General features: G+C 34.0%; 1 protein-coding gene across 1 annotated transcript; it reads left to right on the top strand.

The window, feature by feature from the left end:
- The first annotated feature begins 3134 nt into the window (after positions 1 to 3134).
- Positions 3135 to 16630, top strand: LOC126736528 (carboxylesterase 4A). Its single transcript, XM_050440918.1, has 8 exons — positions 3135 to 3467; positions 3518 to 3671; positions 9105 to 9169; positions 14524 to 14773; positions 14833 to 15005; positions 15077 to 15590; positions 15842 to 15997; positions 16052 to 16630. Exons 1-8 carry the CDS (start codon positions 3207 to 3209, stop codon positions 16552 to 16554), a joined length of 2076 nt encoding a protein of 691 aa, XP_050296875.1. The 5' UTR covers positions 3135 to 3206; the 3' UTR covers positions 16555 to 16630.
- The last annotated feature ends 2572 nt before the right edge of the window (positions 16631 to 19202 follow it).

Here is a 19202-nt window from a genome sequence, read left to right as displayed (position 1 = left end):
TGATATACTCGGCAGAATGCTGTTCTGGAAGATCCTTGTTACCCTTCGAGACGTCGTGTGGTGTACAACCTGTGTCATTCCGGAATGACGAAGAATCACCTGGTTTCTCAGTGTTTACAATATCGTTACAATATTAATGTCCTGAAGAATGGTATCGTGTTGAAGTTCGATATGGATTCATCAAGTTCGATACTGATAGTTTTTTTCGTGATTTTATATACTTTAATTAAATATTTCGGAATAGAGTATGTCAGATAACAGGAAATTTATACAAATTTCACGAAATCTCAACAGGGGCGAATGTCCTAGCTGCTGAACATATAATAGTCGTGTAATGAATTTTAATTAGTACCAGAAAAGTACATACCAGAATAAAATATGCGCGGGAGAACTTTCAGAACTTTCACTTTCAAACTTAACAGTTCGAGGAATGCGCTTTAGCCAGGAACCTGGGCCAGAAGAAAAATGATCTCGTTCGTACACCCTTTAAATAAATTTTCATTGACGTAGCTGTTGACATATTTACCTTTCCCCATTAGTAGTTCCGGAAATACATATATTCTTATTGCAATGGATTTGTTTAGTAAGTGGACCGAGGTTTATCCCATTAATTTTTTAATGTCCCTAAAGAAATACATGAGATATATATTTAAGTGTTTCAGTGAGCTTTACAGCTTACAAGCCCTCTATTCCTTAAGCCTGATGAAATGGCTAAACGATTTAATCGGCCTTTTCCGCCTTTTCAACCTTATTTTGAAGAATTTTGGTAAACTCTAAGCCACATAAGTGAAATCCTGTATTGGCATACTGTTCTTTCCTCAAACCTGCTAGAAAAAGCCTGGTTGTCTTCGGAAATAAGCTTCGTTTTTCTTTGTATATTATTACTGGGAGATCTGACAATACTGAATTCTTTGAAGAATACTTCGACCATCTACAAGATCGTTTGCTTAGTTCATGAACAAATTATACAGGGTGTTCATTTATAAACTGACACATTTTAACTGCTTATAAGTCGAGAACGAAAAATGACAAAAATGTGCGGTTTTCACAGAACTTCATCAATATTTTTAAAGTTTTTTTTGACAGTGTTGCCAAGTTTCAAAATTTACCTGAAATAGGAGGAAAAAAATTGATGATTTTCAAAGGCCGATTTCTCAAAAATTTTAAACGTAATACCCTGTACTTTTTAATTTCACATGAAAGCCTGTTAAATCCCCTTTCCGAAAATGTATAAATTGTCGTAAATTTTTTTTACAGAGCCAATTTTAGTAAATGACACCTTTTTGAAAATTTTCCTAGAATACATATTCGGGAACATTTTCTGGTAATTGCCTATGTATCGCTTTAGCATGATCATAGGCTTTATAGACATGGCAATAGCGCAATTAAATAATTTGCGCTATTGCCATGTCTATAAAAAGTATTTATTCTATGTATTAAATGACAACTATTTACAACAATTTTAACAACAACAATTAAAGAAATTAATTTTAATTTATAACTAATAAATTAGCTGTTGAATATGACCCCCATTTTGTTTGAAGTTGAGGATAAAAACATGTTTCCAACATATCTGTAAAATTGTTTCCATTCACTGTTGCTTCTTGAAAAAAAAATGGTCCATAAATTTTAGATTTCGATACTGCACACCAAACGTTCAGCTTAGGAGAGTCTCTTTCAAATTCGTTATACACTCGAGGATTTTCATCTCCCCAAATTCGGCAGTTATACTTATTTACTCGGCCACTGATGTGAAATGTTGCGTCATCAGACATTATTAAATTTGTATCCGGCTCATTTCTAAAAAGATCTAGTAGTGTTTCGCACATTAAATATTTTTTTCAAGGGCGCGATTTTCTATTTTTTGGAAAGTTTGAATTTTGTAGGGTTTCAACTTAATTATTTTTAGAATTTTATGTACTTTACTTTTTGACATATTTGTCGTTTGAGCTATCTTCCTAATAGATATTTGGTTATTGTTTAAGGACAACACTTCTTTTACCAGCAAAATATCATCCAACTATCATTCCCTCCTGGGAAAATTGGCGTACCCAATGAAGTATAGAATTGCGTGAAGGTGGAGCCCTTTCAAAAATCAGCCTAAATCTTCTTCTCGTCTGCGTAACTGATTTGCATTCAATAAATAATAACACGCAACATGCCTTTTCCCGGGTGGTAAACATATTTAAACCTTTCAAAATCTTAAAAAAATGCAAAAATACATATAGAAATCAAATTATTAGGACTGCCCAACGAATGACGTTAAAAAGATTTGAGAGTAGTTGAAGCCGACAAAACAAATTGTGCAACTCACAGCCTCCTTGACAAGCTACAATTGTTATTGTTGTCACTTGATACCGAGAATATTATTTAAGGTATTTATTGTAGGAAAATTTTCAAAATGGTGTCATTTACTAAAATTGGCTTTGTAAAAAAAAATAATGAATTTAAGACAATTTATACACTTTCGGAAAGGGGATTTAACAGGCTGTCATGTGAAATTAAAAAGTACAGGGTGTTACATTTAAAACTTTTGAGAAATCGGCCTTTGAAAATCATTAATTTTTTTTCTCCTATTTCAGGTAAATTTTGAAACTTGGCAACACTGTCAAAAAAACTTTAAAAATATTGATGAAGTTCTGTGAAAACCGCACATTGTTGTCATTTTCCGTTCTCGACTTATAAGCAGTTAAAATGTGTCAGTTTATAAATGGACACCCTGTATAATGCACGGAAGATGAAAGGCAAGACACCAACACTTCATAGATTAGAGAAGGTCCTTATCACCTGGTCATTATAGAATCAACGATGTAGTGATTTGAACCTAGTCATGTCCAACAGTGAAAGAGCAGATTATAAACGTTGGTTGGTTGACCACAGTCATTATATTGAGTGATCAAACTTAAAGGAGGAGCAGTGTATTGAAAATGTAAAATGCAGTTTCATTAAAAAGAGAATTTGTATACTAGTATCACATTGTATATTACTATATAAAAAAAAAACATAATTTTTAGATATACATTCATTTAAACCTGGTTTAAATTATCAATTTTAGTAAATTATAAATGGCTCTGATATCTACATTGTCACACTTCCTGTCTATTTTTTTTATCTCACATGTCTTATAATGAACATAAACAAAATAAATATCAGACCATACCAGACTAATACATTATTGGTATTAGTGTAATTCGTGTACCTACAAAATGATAAAACTGACTCTTTTAATATTATTTTATTCAATTACCAGCACTTTAGCAAGCAATGTTTCCAACATTAGTCCACACCACCGAGTGCGTCGAATCGTGGGGGGCGAAGTTGCCAATTATCCTCCTTTTGATGACCCAGTAGTGTATGTTCGATTTAATGGTAAATCTGCAAGAGTTCAAGGCTCCAGAGAATACCCTCATTATGTTTTCAAAGGAATTAAATATGCTCAACCCCCAGTGGGACCAGATAGATTTTTGGTAAGAATTTTTGATTTGTTTCACTGATGAAAAATACATATTTATTTAAGCGGCCAAAAGAAAAGTTTCTTGAAGGTGAGGTTAGAGCTACAGTTTATTCACCACCCTGTATCCAGCCCGTCCCTGGAAAAAATTTTATTCTAGGTACCGAGGACTGTTTGGCTTTAAATATTTTTACACCGGATTTACCTCGAGGAACTGAAGGTAGGTTTAATACTTTTACTCTACATAAATAATTAAAAATAATACTTTATCAAGACAGATAAGTGGAGGGAAACTAGTAAAAATCATAATAACATGTTTTTTTTGATAACTAATATAATTAATTACTTTGTTATTTATTGTATTCAAATTAAATTTTGAATTGTTTTCCTAAGTTTCTTATAGCTAAATTGGGTTCATTTTCTTTGATGAATCAATATTCTCAAAGTTCTACACATTTTCTTGTAAACGCTTTAAAAAAATATTTGTCGGGTATATTATATTATTTTTATTTTCCAATCATTTATAAGTAAAGCCCTATATTTCATCTAATATTTTGATTTTATTTATGGCATTTCAACATCTTTATTATAATTATATTTCCACCATCTCAGGGTGAATTGCATTCATCTAAAAATTATGTATTCTCGCTAAGAGTTTGCCAAGAAACAAGCTTTGTTCCGTATTATGATAATGTGCTACAACACAGGGCGCGTTTTGGCTGACTCAACAATTTTCCTAGACTGGATGGATTCTGTCCATCGTTAGGTCTTCAGCTTTCGTGATATTCAGAGTTCTAAGATCTGATGCTATGTTATCCCTCCTTTGTAGTCGTGGTCTTCCTAATGGACAATGTCCGGTTGGTCATATAGTTATTATTTTCTCTGTTTTTTCTACTACGGTACTGTTGTATAGTTTCATCCCGTGCAGATCCGTATATACTCCGTCGAATTTCTCTGCAATTCTCAGTCTCTTGTCGTTCTTTTTCATCATATCATTGTCTGACATGATAGTGGCGCCCAGATATTTAAATTCATGGACTCTTTTGAAGTTTTATTGATCCATCGTCACATTTCGTCCCATCTGATTCCTCAGTTCTTGATGTGGTCATGTAGTTGGTTTTACGCATATTTATTTTTACAACTATAATTTCCGCTGCAGATTCAATTTTTAAAAATTCTTTTTTAACTTTCACAGTTGAGTCTCCAACGACATCTATGCCATCCCCAAAGGCCAATATAAGACGGGGGCCCCGATTTTTAAATAAAAGAGCCTCCGTTTTTGCCTCCCCCTTCCCTCCGATCCGTACTGCTCTTACGGAACCTTCCATGCTAATCTTTGTCAACATGACAAATTTATTCAGGATTCCTAGTTCTACCATAATATTCCACAGCTCTACCCTCAGGACGTTGTCATACGCTTGTTTAAAACGGATAAAAAGTTTATATAGGACTTTATCGTATTCCAAGCATTTCTTCATTTATCGACGGATTATGAAAATCTAAAATACTTGTCTCTTGATTGAAATCAAGAGACTGTGCTAGATGGGTGTTCTTTCTTCTAAGCCGTTGATTTTGAGGCATCCTCCCAAGTAACGGTAAATTTCTTCTGGTGGTAGTTGAATTATATCAAGATGCTCTGAAAGTGACTCCTTCACAACTCCTTTTTTGATAGTTATCCTTGCACCCTTGTCGAACCCGAAGTCCGTGGTATCGGCCAATGTCCTTGCCGATGTTGATCAGTTCAAAAAGCTTGTCTTCTGTCTCGCCATATAGTTTAAGGTCATTCATATAAGGTAAATGAGACAATCTCTTCTGTCACTTGGGCTTTAACTCAAAGCCGCGATCTGTCCGGTTGAGGAAAGTTGACTTCGGATTCAAAGCTATGCAAAACCAAAACGGCGACATTGAGTCCCCTGGGAAGATTCACATATTTACACTGATCCATCTAAAACCTGGTTTTCCATGACCCAAGGCATGGGTCAATCTTGCATATATTTAAAACTTTTATGAGATAATCACGAGGATCTGAATCATAGGCTTCGCAAAATCTATGTAGTAAACATTTAGATTTGGTTTTTACTTTGGAATTGCTTAAGAACCCCTGCATCAATTCAAATTAAAAAAATAGCTTTATTGGCCCAAACAGAGTTATTGGCGAAGCCTTATTGAATCTAAGTCAGTAAACTTAGGACTAATAGATATCAGAAAGCAAATAGAGTTACAATATTTGTTTTTAAATCACACATACATATTCGATAATCAGGACAAAACATCATTAAAAAAACTCTAATGTATAATATCCCTTAGTATTTAACAATCTTTTTAAATGGTTTTTAAATCTAATATAAGAGTTAAGTATTCTTAACTCTTATATTGGATTTATAAACTATTAGAAATAGTATATTATATATACTATTTCTAAAAGAAAAGAAAGGTGATTGAACATTTTGTTACCCATATAAATAAAACTTCTCACTTCTCTGAATGTGGAATGGGCAACATATGAGGGTATGTAAGACGAGTTTCAAATGAACTGTCTCCTACAATTTCCTGTTGATGCTTTTTGAATACCATAGTTATCGTTTTAGGCATATGTGTTATCGTGAGCTACGTATTACCCAAAATAATGGCAACACCGCTTGGTTGCGGTTTGCAGGCGCCGGAATTTTTTGTTTTTATTTTTTGAACCGGGAGTCAGCAGACCTCACTTTGCTGTGTTACTGCACGTTGCATTAATAATTTTTGAGCGTTATTTTCGTGTTTTTTTCACTATGGCTGTTTATACCCCTTCCGAAAGAGTTCAGCTAATTAAATGGTTTTATGGAGGCAATTCGGCAGTACAATGTAGAGATTTGTTTTCAGTGACATTTGAGAATAGACCGATTCCTTGTGCAAAAACGGTCTTAAATGTGGTTACAAATTTTGAGACATCTTTTTGTCTTCAAGATTTTTAAAAATGCCACACAAAACGTCAAGAACTACCTGTTGAAGTGGTCCAGGATATAGAACGGCGGGAAGAAATGGTTTGCAGTACCCTAAACTTAATTCGACACGGTCCAGTAGAAGTGTTGGAGAGGAACTGGGAATGAGCATAAAACTGTTGCTCGTATCTGGAAAAAATATGGGTACAAATGTTTCAAGTATTCAAAAACTCAGGAAATATTTCCTGAAGACTAGTGGCGAAGAAGGAATTTTGTGAAACCATGATGGAAAAGGCAAATGAAAACGAAAATATTTTATTTTTTGATGAATCTTTTCCATTACATGGCAAACACAATCCTTCCATTTTTTGTTATTGGTCTCAAGGAAACGAGCACAGAAGTTTTTAGTTTCGTACCCAGTATCCTCAGAAATTGAATGTTTGGGCAGGTATTTTAAGCGACAATGTTATAGGGCCATTTTTTATTATTTATGGCCCTTTAAACGCCCAAAAGTATGTTGAGTTGCTGCAAAACCAAGTTCTTCCTGCCATTCAAATCCTACCTGATGTAGACCTGGGATCGGTTTATTTTCAGCAAGATGGCTGTCCTGCTCATAACGCGGCTAGGGTAAAAGAATTTTTAACAAATACTTTTCCTAACCGCCTTATTAGTGGGACTGGCGATATTAAATGGCTTCCTAGATCTCCAGATTTGTCTCCAAATGACTTTTATCTATGAGGTTACCTTAAGGAGACCATTTACAAGCATGAATTTAGTAGGCCAATAAATTTAGAGGAGTTGCGAAATAAAATTGTCGAAGGTGCCAATTCCATTTTAACTGGACAAATGATTTAATCTTTTGGAGGTGCGAAATAGCTTTTACGATAGGTTAAGTTTTTGTTTAGCGAAAGAAGGCGGTTTATTTGAGCCTTTTATTTAAAAAATTATATGTTGTTAAGTTTGTTTATTGGAGTTTTATTTCTGATTTTTTATTATATTTTTATTAGAGTTGATATTTTATTTTTTATTAGAATAACGCTTTAATTTTCATTATGCAAAACACAGGGTTTTACACATTGTCATGTCTGTAAAACCCGCATTAGAATAAATATTTTTAAAAATGCCTGGATTTTCGCGTAATATTTTGGGACATTTTGTCGCCAAACGCGCAGCTCCCACGAAAGTCAGATGTTTACTAATCATAGATAAACAGTTTATAGGGGTTAAAAGGTGTTAAGGTGTTACTAATACCGTCCTTGGGCTGGCCGGGGCGGTGCTCTGTCGCAGGCCCTCGTACACGCGCGACGTTGCAAAATTTCGCCTCTATGCGGTTTCCTATAAGTAACGAACGAAAACACGATCTGTATAAGCATCAAAGAGATTCTATTTTGCACAAAAAGATGCTGACAAGATACACGACACCTCACTCCACAAAGGGCTCTAATTGCTCTTTGCTGTCGATGGTAACCTGTTGTTAACAACAAAGAAAACTCTTTCACATGCTTTTTGATCTTTCTCGAAGATGTTGTTGTTGATACAATGGCTGTAAAACTTCTCATTTATTAGAGCTGTCGTTAAACAGATAAGCTTATAGTTCTTAGGGTCTGCTCTGTAATCCTTTTTGAAAAGCAAAGTGTTCCCTTCGGAGAAATATTTGGGGATTGTCATAGGACCTTCTAAACTTCTAGTGAAAGAGTCAGCAAGATATTTGTGAGTGGATGGATAATTCTTTATCCAATAATTATGAATTCCATCTGGACCTGGCGACTTCCAATTCTGTGTTCCCCTTTATACACCCAGCTACATGCAGTGCTGGAGTTTCTCCTATTTCTGTTTCTCCCAATTTTTCAACATTCAAATGCTTTCCCAAATTGGTATCCAACCATGTTGCAGTCTTATTGTATTATTCCCCTTCAGACCAGATACTGTTCCAGTATTCTTCGAACTTATTACCATCTATAGTTGGTAATAAGCTCGTGATGTTCGTCTTTTCGTTCCACTCTGCGGAAAAAACTCGCACTTTTGCTCCTTCCGTTTGGTGAATTTAATATATCTTCTCAATCTTGCTCCCTTAGCTTAATAAGCACAATATGTTGCAAGATAGATACCTCGCAAGGTGTTGTTTGAAGTCCAGCACATCATCAATGGCTTACATTGCTGATCCCATTTTCCATATCTTATAAAGGATTAGCAGTTTAGGTCTCTTCCTTTTGAAGTAGTTTCCTTATAGGATATCAACTTACTCAAAAATTGATCTCTCGCTTTCTGCTTGTTAAGTTGTTGGTCTAGATGTCGCGCATGTTACTGATCTTGCAATTAATCATGTACTTATTCTGGTTATTGATCTGCTCGTTGATTGATAACTTTATTTTCAACCTTTTCTCTTTGAATTCTATTTTCTTGCTGCAAGTTGTCTTGATACTGAAGTAAGTCTCTCTTCTTATGCAAGGTTTCATGCTGGTTAAGTACTTCATTATTGTTATCATTTTTTCCTTAAACATTCATTTTATTGAACTCTAGTTTAAACTCTTATAGGTACGATTCATATATTATGTATGTGTTGAATTTTGCTTATATACTCTGTCGCTCATATCGAGTTTCATTTTTGAGCAGTTTGGGCGGGAGGCTTCGGTTTTCTTAAGAATTCTAGCCATATCCAACCAAACTTTTTCCATTGCATAGAAATTAGGAGTAAATTATAAATTAATTGCTAAAACGAGTTTTTTTTATAGGATTACCAGTTATAATATGGATTCATGGAGGCGGATTTAGGTATGGTTCCGCATCACAATATGGGGTAAGACATATACAATTATACATATAATAAAGATTCAAGGTGTTTTTTTTCGTTTTCTTATATTATTTTGTTCCCATATCATGTAAAATTAAATTTTAAATGCAAATGTACACATCATATCCAGGTTAAATGACAAGAAATTTGTGCGAATTTAGATGAACGGGCATAAGAAATTTCCCTAATAAATGCGTAAAGTAAGTTTGTTACGCACACTAGCGTAGCTCGAATCAACTTTAAAGGCTGTTAAGAGTGTGTTTATTCGTATGAAGATTTATGACTTGTTTACTACTGTACTTAGTACGCTGGCTTGTCTTTTAAAAAGGGGTTTATTTTCTTCGTGTTTGTTCATTAATCATGAAATTTTATTTAGTTTTTTTTACTTCTTTTTCTAGTTTTTTGCTTAAGTTTTCTAAACAGTCCTTTATCTGTTTCTTTTTTGCACTCTAATCAGCTAAGTACTGATCATCATTTATTACTGCCATTTTTGCGAAAATATGTCAGTATATATTTATAAAAGGGGTATAAAGGGTGTGTTTTGATTTTTAGTGCATCTCAATTTTTAAAAGGGTTCATTTTATAAAGAGAATTTGTTAAAGCCTCTCGCTAAGTAGAAAAAATTATTATATCTATCATATTAGAACCAGCCAATGGACATTATTAAGGTGGGAATCTCAAGGGGAAATAACGGGATTTCTATCATACACGTATGGAGTTGACATGCTACTGTATTGTTAATAATAATAGTTTATTTCAAATATTTTTCATCAATACAAAATACATGATTAGTTAGATATAATAATGAAATAAACATATGAAACTACTGAAGCGACAATATTACACTTGTTAGTGCTCTATAGGTCCATCTGGGTTTAATTTCTCTATTTAAAACATTGTTGTCTCGTTAATACTCCATGTAATTACACACCTGGTAAAATTTTCTACAAAAACATCATGTTTCCCTGACAGATGGAAATGCTCCCATGAAATCTCTCTACTATCCACTTGAGCTGAAAGACACGACCAGTTAGTGTTCTCCCACCTTCATCGAAAATTTTAGAACGAATTCTCAATAATCAAATAAGGGAACATGTTCAACGGTATAATTTATTGCCGACAATACAGTCCGGATTTCGACCAGGATATAGTTGTTCAAGAGCGCTTTTGAAAGTAACAGATGATATATCTCATTCTATAAAAATGACAAATTGACTATTTTAATCCTCCTTGACTACACAAAAGGGTTTGATAAAATAAATCACATGCATCTTCTAACAATTTCAAAATATTTGGACCTTGATAGTCAGTCTTCTAAACTTGTTGCAAGTTATCTACAGGGTAGAAGTCAAAAGGTTCAAGTTAATGGCAAAGTTTCTGATTCTAAGCAACTATCTTTTAAGGTTCCCCAGAGATCAATGTTGGAGCCTTTACTTTTTACACTTTACATATAGCAGATGCAGATGTTACGCAGCTTAGCAAATCGTTAAAGCCAGACCGTCTTTTGGAATCTGTAGGTCAACTGTACCAAGATCTAGATGCTCTTCTTTCAGTATTACAGAAGCATTGCTTAGATCTTAAGCCTTCTAAGTCACACGTGTTGCTTTTTAGTAGAACTCGGTCACAAAATTTCCCCACTGTATCTTTCGTTTTCACGCCAAAATCTTCTTATATCTCAATTTCAAATAAATAGGGATTTAAAAAGTTGATTGATAACTTTTCACAGGATCACAACTTAAAATTAAATACTTCTAAATCTTGTATAATAATACTGGATTGTGGCAAATGTTTTTGAGGTTTCTTCTAATTTTCATGTAGATTCTAAATCAGCTACCAGTTGTCAATAAGGCCAAAATCTAGATATAAATGTATTTTGACAGTGGTATTACATATCGAACTCATTAAAAATTAGCTTAAAATTATATGGTCTAAAAAACTATTTACCATTTAACATTAAATACAATTATTATTATACCCTGACCGAAGCAACTGCTCATTCTATACAAAAACTCTAAAACTTTTGTATGCGTTTTGCATTCAAAATACCATTTAGGAATCATATTACTCCCTATTTAACTAAAAAAATTATTTTGAATATGCAAAATCGTAGAAAATGCCATATGTACACCTTTATTTATAATATGTTTTTTAAACTGAAGGGATTTTATATTTTGTGAATAAATTTAAAAATAATCTTTGTATGTAGAACACTAGATTTATAAACTTATTTAGAGTCCCATAGCATAGAAACACAAATTTTCAAAAATCTTTTGTTTGTCAATAGAACATATTTAAAAAATAATAAAAATATATTCAAAATTATCTCCTTAATAAGCAGTAATGGAATGCTTAACTTATTTTGAAATAAATATAGTTAATGTGCTGAAAAAAAAAAACAAAAAAATTGCTGTATAAAGTTTTTTTGATAGCACCTCACTACCCGCTTGCCTCTATCTAAAACTTGTTGTTTACATACCACCACATTTTTCCTTTGCACCCCTTCTATCACCTAGCTTACCTCTCTCTGGAATTTCTTTCACTGTTAAAAAACTGTATTATTATAAATTCATGTTGAAAAAAGTAGTTATAATGGCCAGGTCAATAGTTATTACTATTCTTTTTATTCGTTTTTAAAAGGGTCTTGCCAAACATTTCTGAACCGGTACTAATGGTTTTGTAACCGAGGCATGGTCCTATTTATCATAATGCCTTATTAATTGTAAATTGTTAATAATATTTTTTATTTTAATGATGAATAAATTTATTTTGCATTTCAATCTTCTAGGCATTCTCTGCATGTAAAATTTTGTTTAAGTGATCGTTGAGTGTCCAGTGGCTTATTAGGATTTTAATATTTTCCCTTGAAGTTTTAAGGTTATATTGGAAGTATAATTCTCATGGTTTAACTAAGCATGGTCTGACTAGTCTGATTTCCTTTGATGATTTAATAACGATCGTTATTTCATCCTCCAAGAAGATCATGCTTAGCGTGTGTATGCACTCTTTGGTCAAAGCACTTCTTTTTTCTTACTGTGCTTACAGTACTCCTTTACTATCGGTTCTAGAAGGAGTATGCTTTAATTAGTAATACTGTTTTCGAGCAATCGAGGCCCAAATGCTTTATAGACACACCTCTGTATTCCGGAATATGGCACAATTTTTCTGCGTGTTCTAAGTGTTTATTTTGAATAATTTCTTGAAAGGATAGTGGGTAGTTAACATATCGATACACATTTTTAGACAAGGGTTGCAACAGCCTAATTTAGAGCCGGTGCATGTTTTGATCCCCCAACTTTCACTTGCCCACATTCCCATGAGTCTTTCGGTTGTAACATGATATATAAACTGTAATGTACTATATTTGGTTGAAACAAATCGAGAGTATTTAATTATTATGGTTCCGATAGTTATAGTTGTCGCGTCTTTTAGTGCGTAATACAAGCAAGATTTTTGAGCCGAAAGATTTTGATTTGAGCAGTTTTTTATTCTGACTTCCACCAGACAATAGCAATGTATGAAAACATCGGTAAATAGATGTATATCTCATGCTTTTAAAAAGACCATTTTGTGCCAAAAAGAAAAGGCGGATTTAGATTTAGTTTTCTCGTTTTTGAATAGGAAAGTCATTACGCAGATGATCATTCCTGCATGTCTTCCGAGTGTCATGTCTCACACTTCTGTAATTGTTTAAAATATAATTGTGTAACAGCGACAACAGGGCCTGCCCGCCGTCCGATGATAGTGTGGCGGAAGGCGCTGGTATTGTTGGTGGTGTAGTGGTTGAGATACAAGTGTAGAGAGGTATCGAGAAATGAAATATACAGTGTGGTGACTTTAACTGGAATAACTTCAGTTAAAACTAATCAAATTTTATCTCGCAAAATTCCTGAGACCCGTCGTATTTTGTTTATTTTTTTTCACATTTCAAGATAGTTTTTGTATTTTTTCACCTAATTAACCCAAACTTTTTTTTTCAAATGGAAAGCCACTTTTTTTAAACTCTCATTGAAAAGAGCCCTTTTTCCTGATTAAATTGCCCTATTTACTTTTGTGATTATCTAAAGGAGAAATACGAAAAAAAAAAAAAAACCATTAAATTATTAAAAGTTGCGTTTAATGTATAAGATGCTCAAAATGAGCACCATTTACTTGTTGGCAAAGCCCAAGACGATAATAAAATTCGTTTCTGACATTTTCTAATACTTCTGGAGATATTTGTCGGATTTCTTGCCTAATACGTTCTTTGAGTTCGTCTAGGTTTCCTGGTTTGCTCATATAAATTTGACTTTTTAAATGTCCCCACAGAAAAAAATCAAGTGGGGTGAGATCGGGAGAACGTGCCGGCCACTCGATTGCACCCCTTCTACCAATCCATCTGTTTGGAAAATTGTCATCTAAATACTGGCGTACATTAGGGGCATAATGTGGGGGAGCACCATCTTGTTGCCTCCAGATTCTTTCATCACACAAAAATCGACGGGTCTCAGAAATTTTGCGAGATAAATTTTGATTAGTTTTAACTGAATTTATTCCAGTTAAAGTCACCACACTATATACATCTATATACATTACTAAGAGATGTATTTTAATTACAAGAAATTAAAGAAGTGTTAATTAAAAACAGTGATTGTCATGGCAAAAGTCCGCGAATTGTCGTTTGAACCACTATTAAGCATTACACATCAGATTTAGCTCCAAATTAGTTCTTTTTGTTTTTTAACCTAAAAGTTGCTGTCGGACAGAGATTTTTTTATAAATGAGAAGATTTTTAGTCCTATGGTGACACCTTTGGTGTGACACTCAAATTACGATACAGTTTTACCACTAACCAAAACTTTTTATTTTGCTCTCGATACGTGTTTCTCTAACGAATGCCCTTAGTTTTAATCTTCTCTCGAAGCACAGAACACAAAGAGGAAAAATCCTTGGTCTGTTTTCTGTGTCTCGAAGATGCTAACATGAACCGATTCCAAGCGGTCTATCGGTAATTACCGTTCCTAAATGGTATTAACCAAACACGTCCAAGCGGTTATAATGATAACCGCTTGAGATACGTGACGTCACCAATTTGCCCTTCATACGTTATCAATTTGGAACAGTAATTAGAATTCTACCCACGTCCGGAGCTGTTTTCTAAACGTCAAATGTCAAAGATATTGAAGTAAGTGCGGGAAAAAACAATAAAATAATTTTATAAATGAAAAGAATTATTTTGTACAAAAAAACACCAAATACTAAGTTTTATACAGACAAGAGTTAAAGAGATGATCGTTTGAAGTTATTGTATTATAAAGAAACTGACTTATAAATAAATGGGTTCTTTCTTAGGTCGGAAATTGTTCAGACCACCATTCTTTTAGGTAAAACATCTAGTAGGTCAACGTCTGGTTGTTGTAACTATCCAATACCGTCTAGGCTCGTTAGGTTTCCTCAGCACAGGCACAAGAGATTTGCCAGGTAATGCCGCCCTATGGGATATGGCATTGGCGGTCCAGTGGGTTCGTAACTACATTGGATTCTTTGGGGGAAACCCTCATAGAATCATCGTTATGGGACATGATACTGGAGCTAGTAGTGCCCTTTTACTAAGTTTAACCAAAATTGCAAAAGGTATGCCTAAACATTATATCCGAGTTACCGCATATACATTTTATTGTCTTTTTCTTTAGGCATGCCAAATGCTGTCGTCGCTATGTCAGGAACAGCAGTATCCAGATGGGCCATAGACAATACCCCTAGCAATACGGCCACTGATATTGCTGAACAAAATGGGTGTCCCACAAAAAATCCTGTAATTATGGTAAAGTGTTTGCAGAAAGTCCCAGCTGAATCCATTATTAAGGTGGGGAGATTGCTTCACGAAAACCTTAAAACTTTTACTTTCATTTTAATTTTGAACTTTTTCTTATTAAGGGTGACTCAGCAATAGAATTTCAACGTCTCCAAAGCCGAGGTTTCACTTCAGGTCTCAACGGTAGGCTCGGCACAGCTCCCGTAGCTGAAGGCGCAAACGATGGTAGATCATTACCAGGATACGTAGAATATGACCCTGTAGATCAGCTTTACCGCCAGGAAAATCCCAGAATACCTTTGCTCACCGGGGTGACCAAAGATGAAACCAAAAAAGCCGTTACTGGTCAATACAGAAATGAAATTATAACCCAACTATCGTCTATTCCAAACTTTCTTAATAAAGTATTAGTAGAGCATCTACAGGATAGTCCTGTCATAAGTAAACTGAGTGGTAGGTTGGGTAATATTGGAAACATTTCCGGTGCTTTAATATCAAATGGCGAGAAAGTCTTGAAATCCATTGGGATAGGACAAACGAATATTCTAGAACAGTTGCCTTTAAATTTTGATAATTATTTAAAGACTAAGAAGAATGATATTGCCTCTAATTTGGATAAAATATCAGAGGTTACATGTAAGTTTCTCTTTTAGCTTATTGAAAAATGTATTGAGGTACTTACTGAATCGTTTATAACTGTTTTAATTTATTGTTATTTTCAAAGCAACAGGTTTTAGTAGTTTACCAAAATATTTATTTACCACTCGGCACCATTCGTTTCGTACTAACTTTTTAACTATTTTGATTAAGCGATGAAAACCTATTGTTTGAAGTTTTATTAGAGTTGAGGTAATAATATTCAGTTAATTATAAGTTAAAAATTATAGCGGATGCATTATTTAACGTGCCAGCCTTCCTCACAGCCCAGTTTTGGAAAGGAGCCTCTACATTTTTATACAGTTTCGAGCATAAAGGAAATATGAACAGAGGCTCGTCGTTTTTAAGAGGGCTCCCTTTGATAGGAAATTCATCTTCTGAAAGTGGTAAGAACCTAATCCTGAAGTAATTTTGACTTTTCATAAAGTCAATATTTATAGAAACTAAATCTGATACATCAGTATCTCACGGCGCCGAACTAGCTTATTTATTCGATGCTAATGACATTGAGGGCAATCCTCTTCCATTACCACAACCAACCGAAGATGACGTGAAGGTCCGTAAGGTGTTTACAAAAATGATAGCGGATTTTGCACGTCACGGATCTATCACAGTGGAAAACAAAAAAGTTCCTCCTTTTAATGTGGGTGATAATAATTTCATTCAAATTAAACCTACACCAGTTTTAGCTAATAAATTTAAATTTTGCGAGATGGCATTATGGACTAATATCGGTCAACGATTAAAAGATCAGTCCTGTAAGTTTTTGGGGGCCCTAGAGGCCGTTGGGGTGCAAAATGTACTTCAGGGGTTAAAAGGATCAAACTTAGGTAACATACAAAATATTGGAGGATTGCTAGGAGGACAAAATACTAGAGAGGATGGAAATACTAGTCCAAAAGTAATGATGGGTAAAGGTGGGTTGGGAAGTTTACTTGGTTAACGTGGTATCTCTTGAATTTGCAAACAAACTACAGATGTACTATAGACAATACTAAATAAAGAATACCTTATGAATTGCTGATTGTTTTATTAACAGAAAGTAATTAAATTAAACTTTGTTGATTTGAGGGCGACGGGATGGGGGAAATAATTAAGTGGGAAAGTACACCTTCAATGTGTAATGTTTCTATTTTTTCTTTGGCAGTTCAAAACATCTACTCGTAGATACAAGAATACATTCTCTGGGTATACGTACAAATGTTTTTTTTGTAATAATAGAAATATTCTTTATTGTTAAAATTTATAATTTTTGTAGGTAAAGCAAATAAAATAATAAAAAACATACAAAAGATCACAATACAGAGAACATCAAATAAAAATATGCGTAAATCCGTGGTCATAATATACAGGGTGATTCTTAACCTATACACATGAGGTTGGAAAAATTATTGTTGATGACAAATAATAACTAATGAAAAAAAAAGTTATTAAAATATTTTTATTTAAGGAGATAACAAACTATTTTAAATAAAAACAAAAAACGTAAATCCTATGAAATTGAAGGCGAATTTAATTATCATAGTAACTGTTCGAAGTTTCTTCTATGATTTTCGATACATAATTGAGCTCGCCTAATCCACGAGTTGCGACACACACCACACGCATCTAAGCCAGGGTGTAGTCGAATTTCCTCACTGTCAACTTCGGTTATAAGTATATACTATAGCGTTTAGCTGACCCCAAAAATGAAAGTCAAGCGGATTAAGGTCGGGTGATCGAGGAGGCCGTTCAACTGGACTACCTCGGCCTATCCATCATTCGAAAAATATTTAATCCAAATGCTTTCGCACTGGGTGAGCAAAATGTGGTGAAGCATCATCCTGAAGAAACCACAAATGCTGTCTAACGTTAAGAGGAACTTCTTCAAGGAGTACCGATAAATTATGTCGCAAGAATTATAAATAAAGAGGTACTAGTGCTCTTTATTTACAAGGCCAAACACTTACTGTATACGACATTCTAGAAATATGGGATAGAGTTGACACTCCAAATAATATCAAAGCTGGTCGACAAAAATATCTTTATTGAACAAGATTTCTTGTATTCGTATGTCACCGATAGACCCATATCTGCTCCAGAAACTGAAAAATCTCCATCCAATGGCATAGCTAATAACTTAGATATAGTAGTCACCAAAAGCTGGTTCTTCCTCTGAAATAGATGACCAAAGTTATATTTCACCTAGTAAAATTTTGCCCTATCCGAAAGCACCCGAAAAGAAGTTTACTCTGGCTTAAGATTCTGTACGAAAAAAAAACTATAATTGCACCTGAACGAGACGAGGCAATAACACCGCTACAAAAGGACAAAGCGCTCCAAAAAATTTTGCTCGTGACGTCACGCGTTTGACCACGCATTTCGGGTTGATTTTCAGGTGAATTCGGCTGTTGACGCTGCCGTTGTTCGTCCACGGAAGGCTGCCTGCAACGCTGCCAGACTTTGCAGGTTGCCGTGAACGTTAGGATGCTCTATTACTATATTAAAATAATTAAATCTATATCTTTAACTCTTTTTATAATTTAAACTTCCATTTTTTCAAATTTTATCATTTACCTAATACCTCGTTAAAATTAAATACCTTTTTAACTTTATCATTTATCTAATACTTTATTTTACTTGCCAATAGGAGTTCTTTCTATATAAATCTGACAACGGCGCATCTACTAGTTCAGGTCAGGTCATGATACTATTACTGGCAAGATAAACCCACTTGGCGATGCAATTTCGTGTGACTTTGCGCATGACGTCACTCGATGACAAAAATTCTGTTTGTCGGTTGGAAAAGCAGTATTTTAAAGCCTTTTTTATTTAACATTACTTATTAAGTATTATTATATTTTGTTATATGAAATATGCTATGATTATTATAATAGTAAACTATTTCCTTAACCCAAATAAAGCTAATGTCCTTTAAAAAGCCATTTTCAAGGTAACTGTAATTTATCGATTTAGCTTAGCTTTTACAACTCATCTGTAGATGGCAGCACTGAAGTTGTTATTAAGAAGGACAAGCGTGTCAGAATTTTGAGGTTAGCTGTCTGTTTTTTGTTTTGCAAGCATAGTTTAGCTGTTATTGTTGTTTAAAATAATTTTAAATGCAAACATGGCGAATTGGAAGTAAGTACATCTAGTGTTAATAAATTTTGTGTAATATAGTATTTAAAATCTTAATATTTATAATCTTTTGTTATGATTTTTTAATTCGAAGTGAAAAATTATCATTTTTGGAAAAAAATATTTTGAATTTTGGGTTGTTCTTTTTAAAGAACTTTAGCCTAATGTAATGCCCAATTTTTATGTTATTGTTTATATTTACAAATTTATTTATTTGTATCTTTTTAGTGATAGGCGACCATTAAAATTGCACGAGCTGATAACAGAATTGGAAGATATGGATGATATCCTATCTCAGGGGGCTACTATAACAATCTTTCCACCGGAAAATGCTAACGGCGAAGTTACTGATGAGGATTCCGGAGACAAAGACAACATAGTCATCGATAATCTTCCTGGCAGCCAACTCAGAGTTTCTGCAGAGATTAGTTTTGATGGAGCACCACCGGCTGAAAGTCTAAATGAAGATGAAAA

Source organism: Anthonomus grandis, chromosome 5 (genome assembly GCF_022605725.1).
Source record: "Anthonomus grandis grandis chromosome 5, icAntGran1.3, whole genome shotgun sequence".
Taxonomy (NCBI): Eukaryota; Metazoa; Arthropoda; class Insecta; order Coleoptera; family Curculionidae; genus Anthonomus; species Anthonomus grandis.
This window is presented reverse-complemented; position numbering and strand designations above follow the sequence as displayed.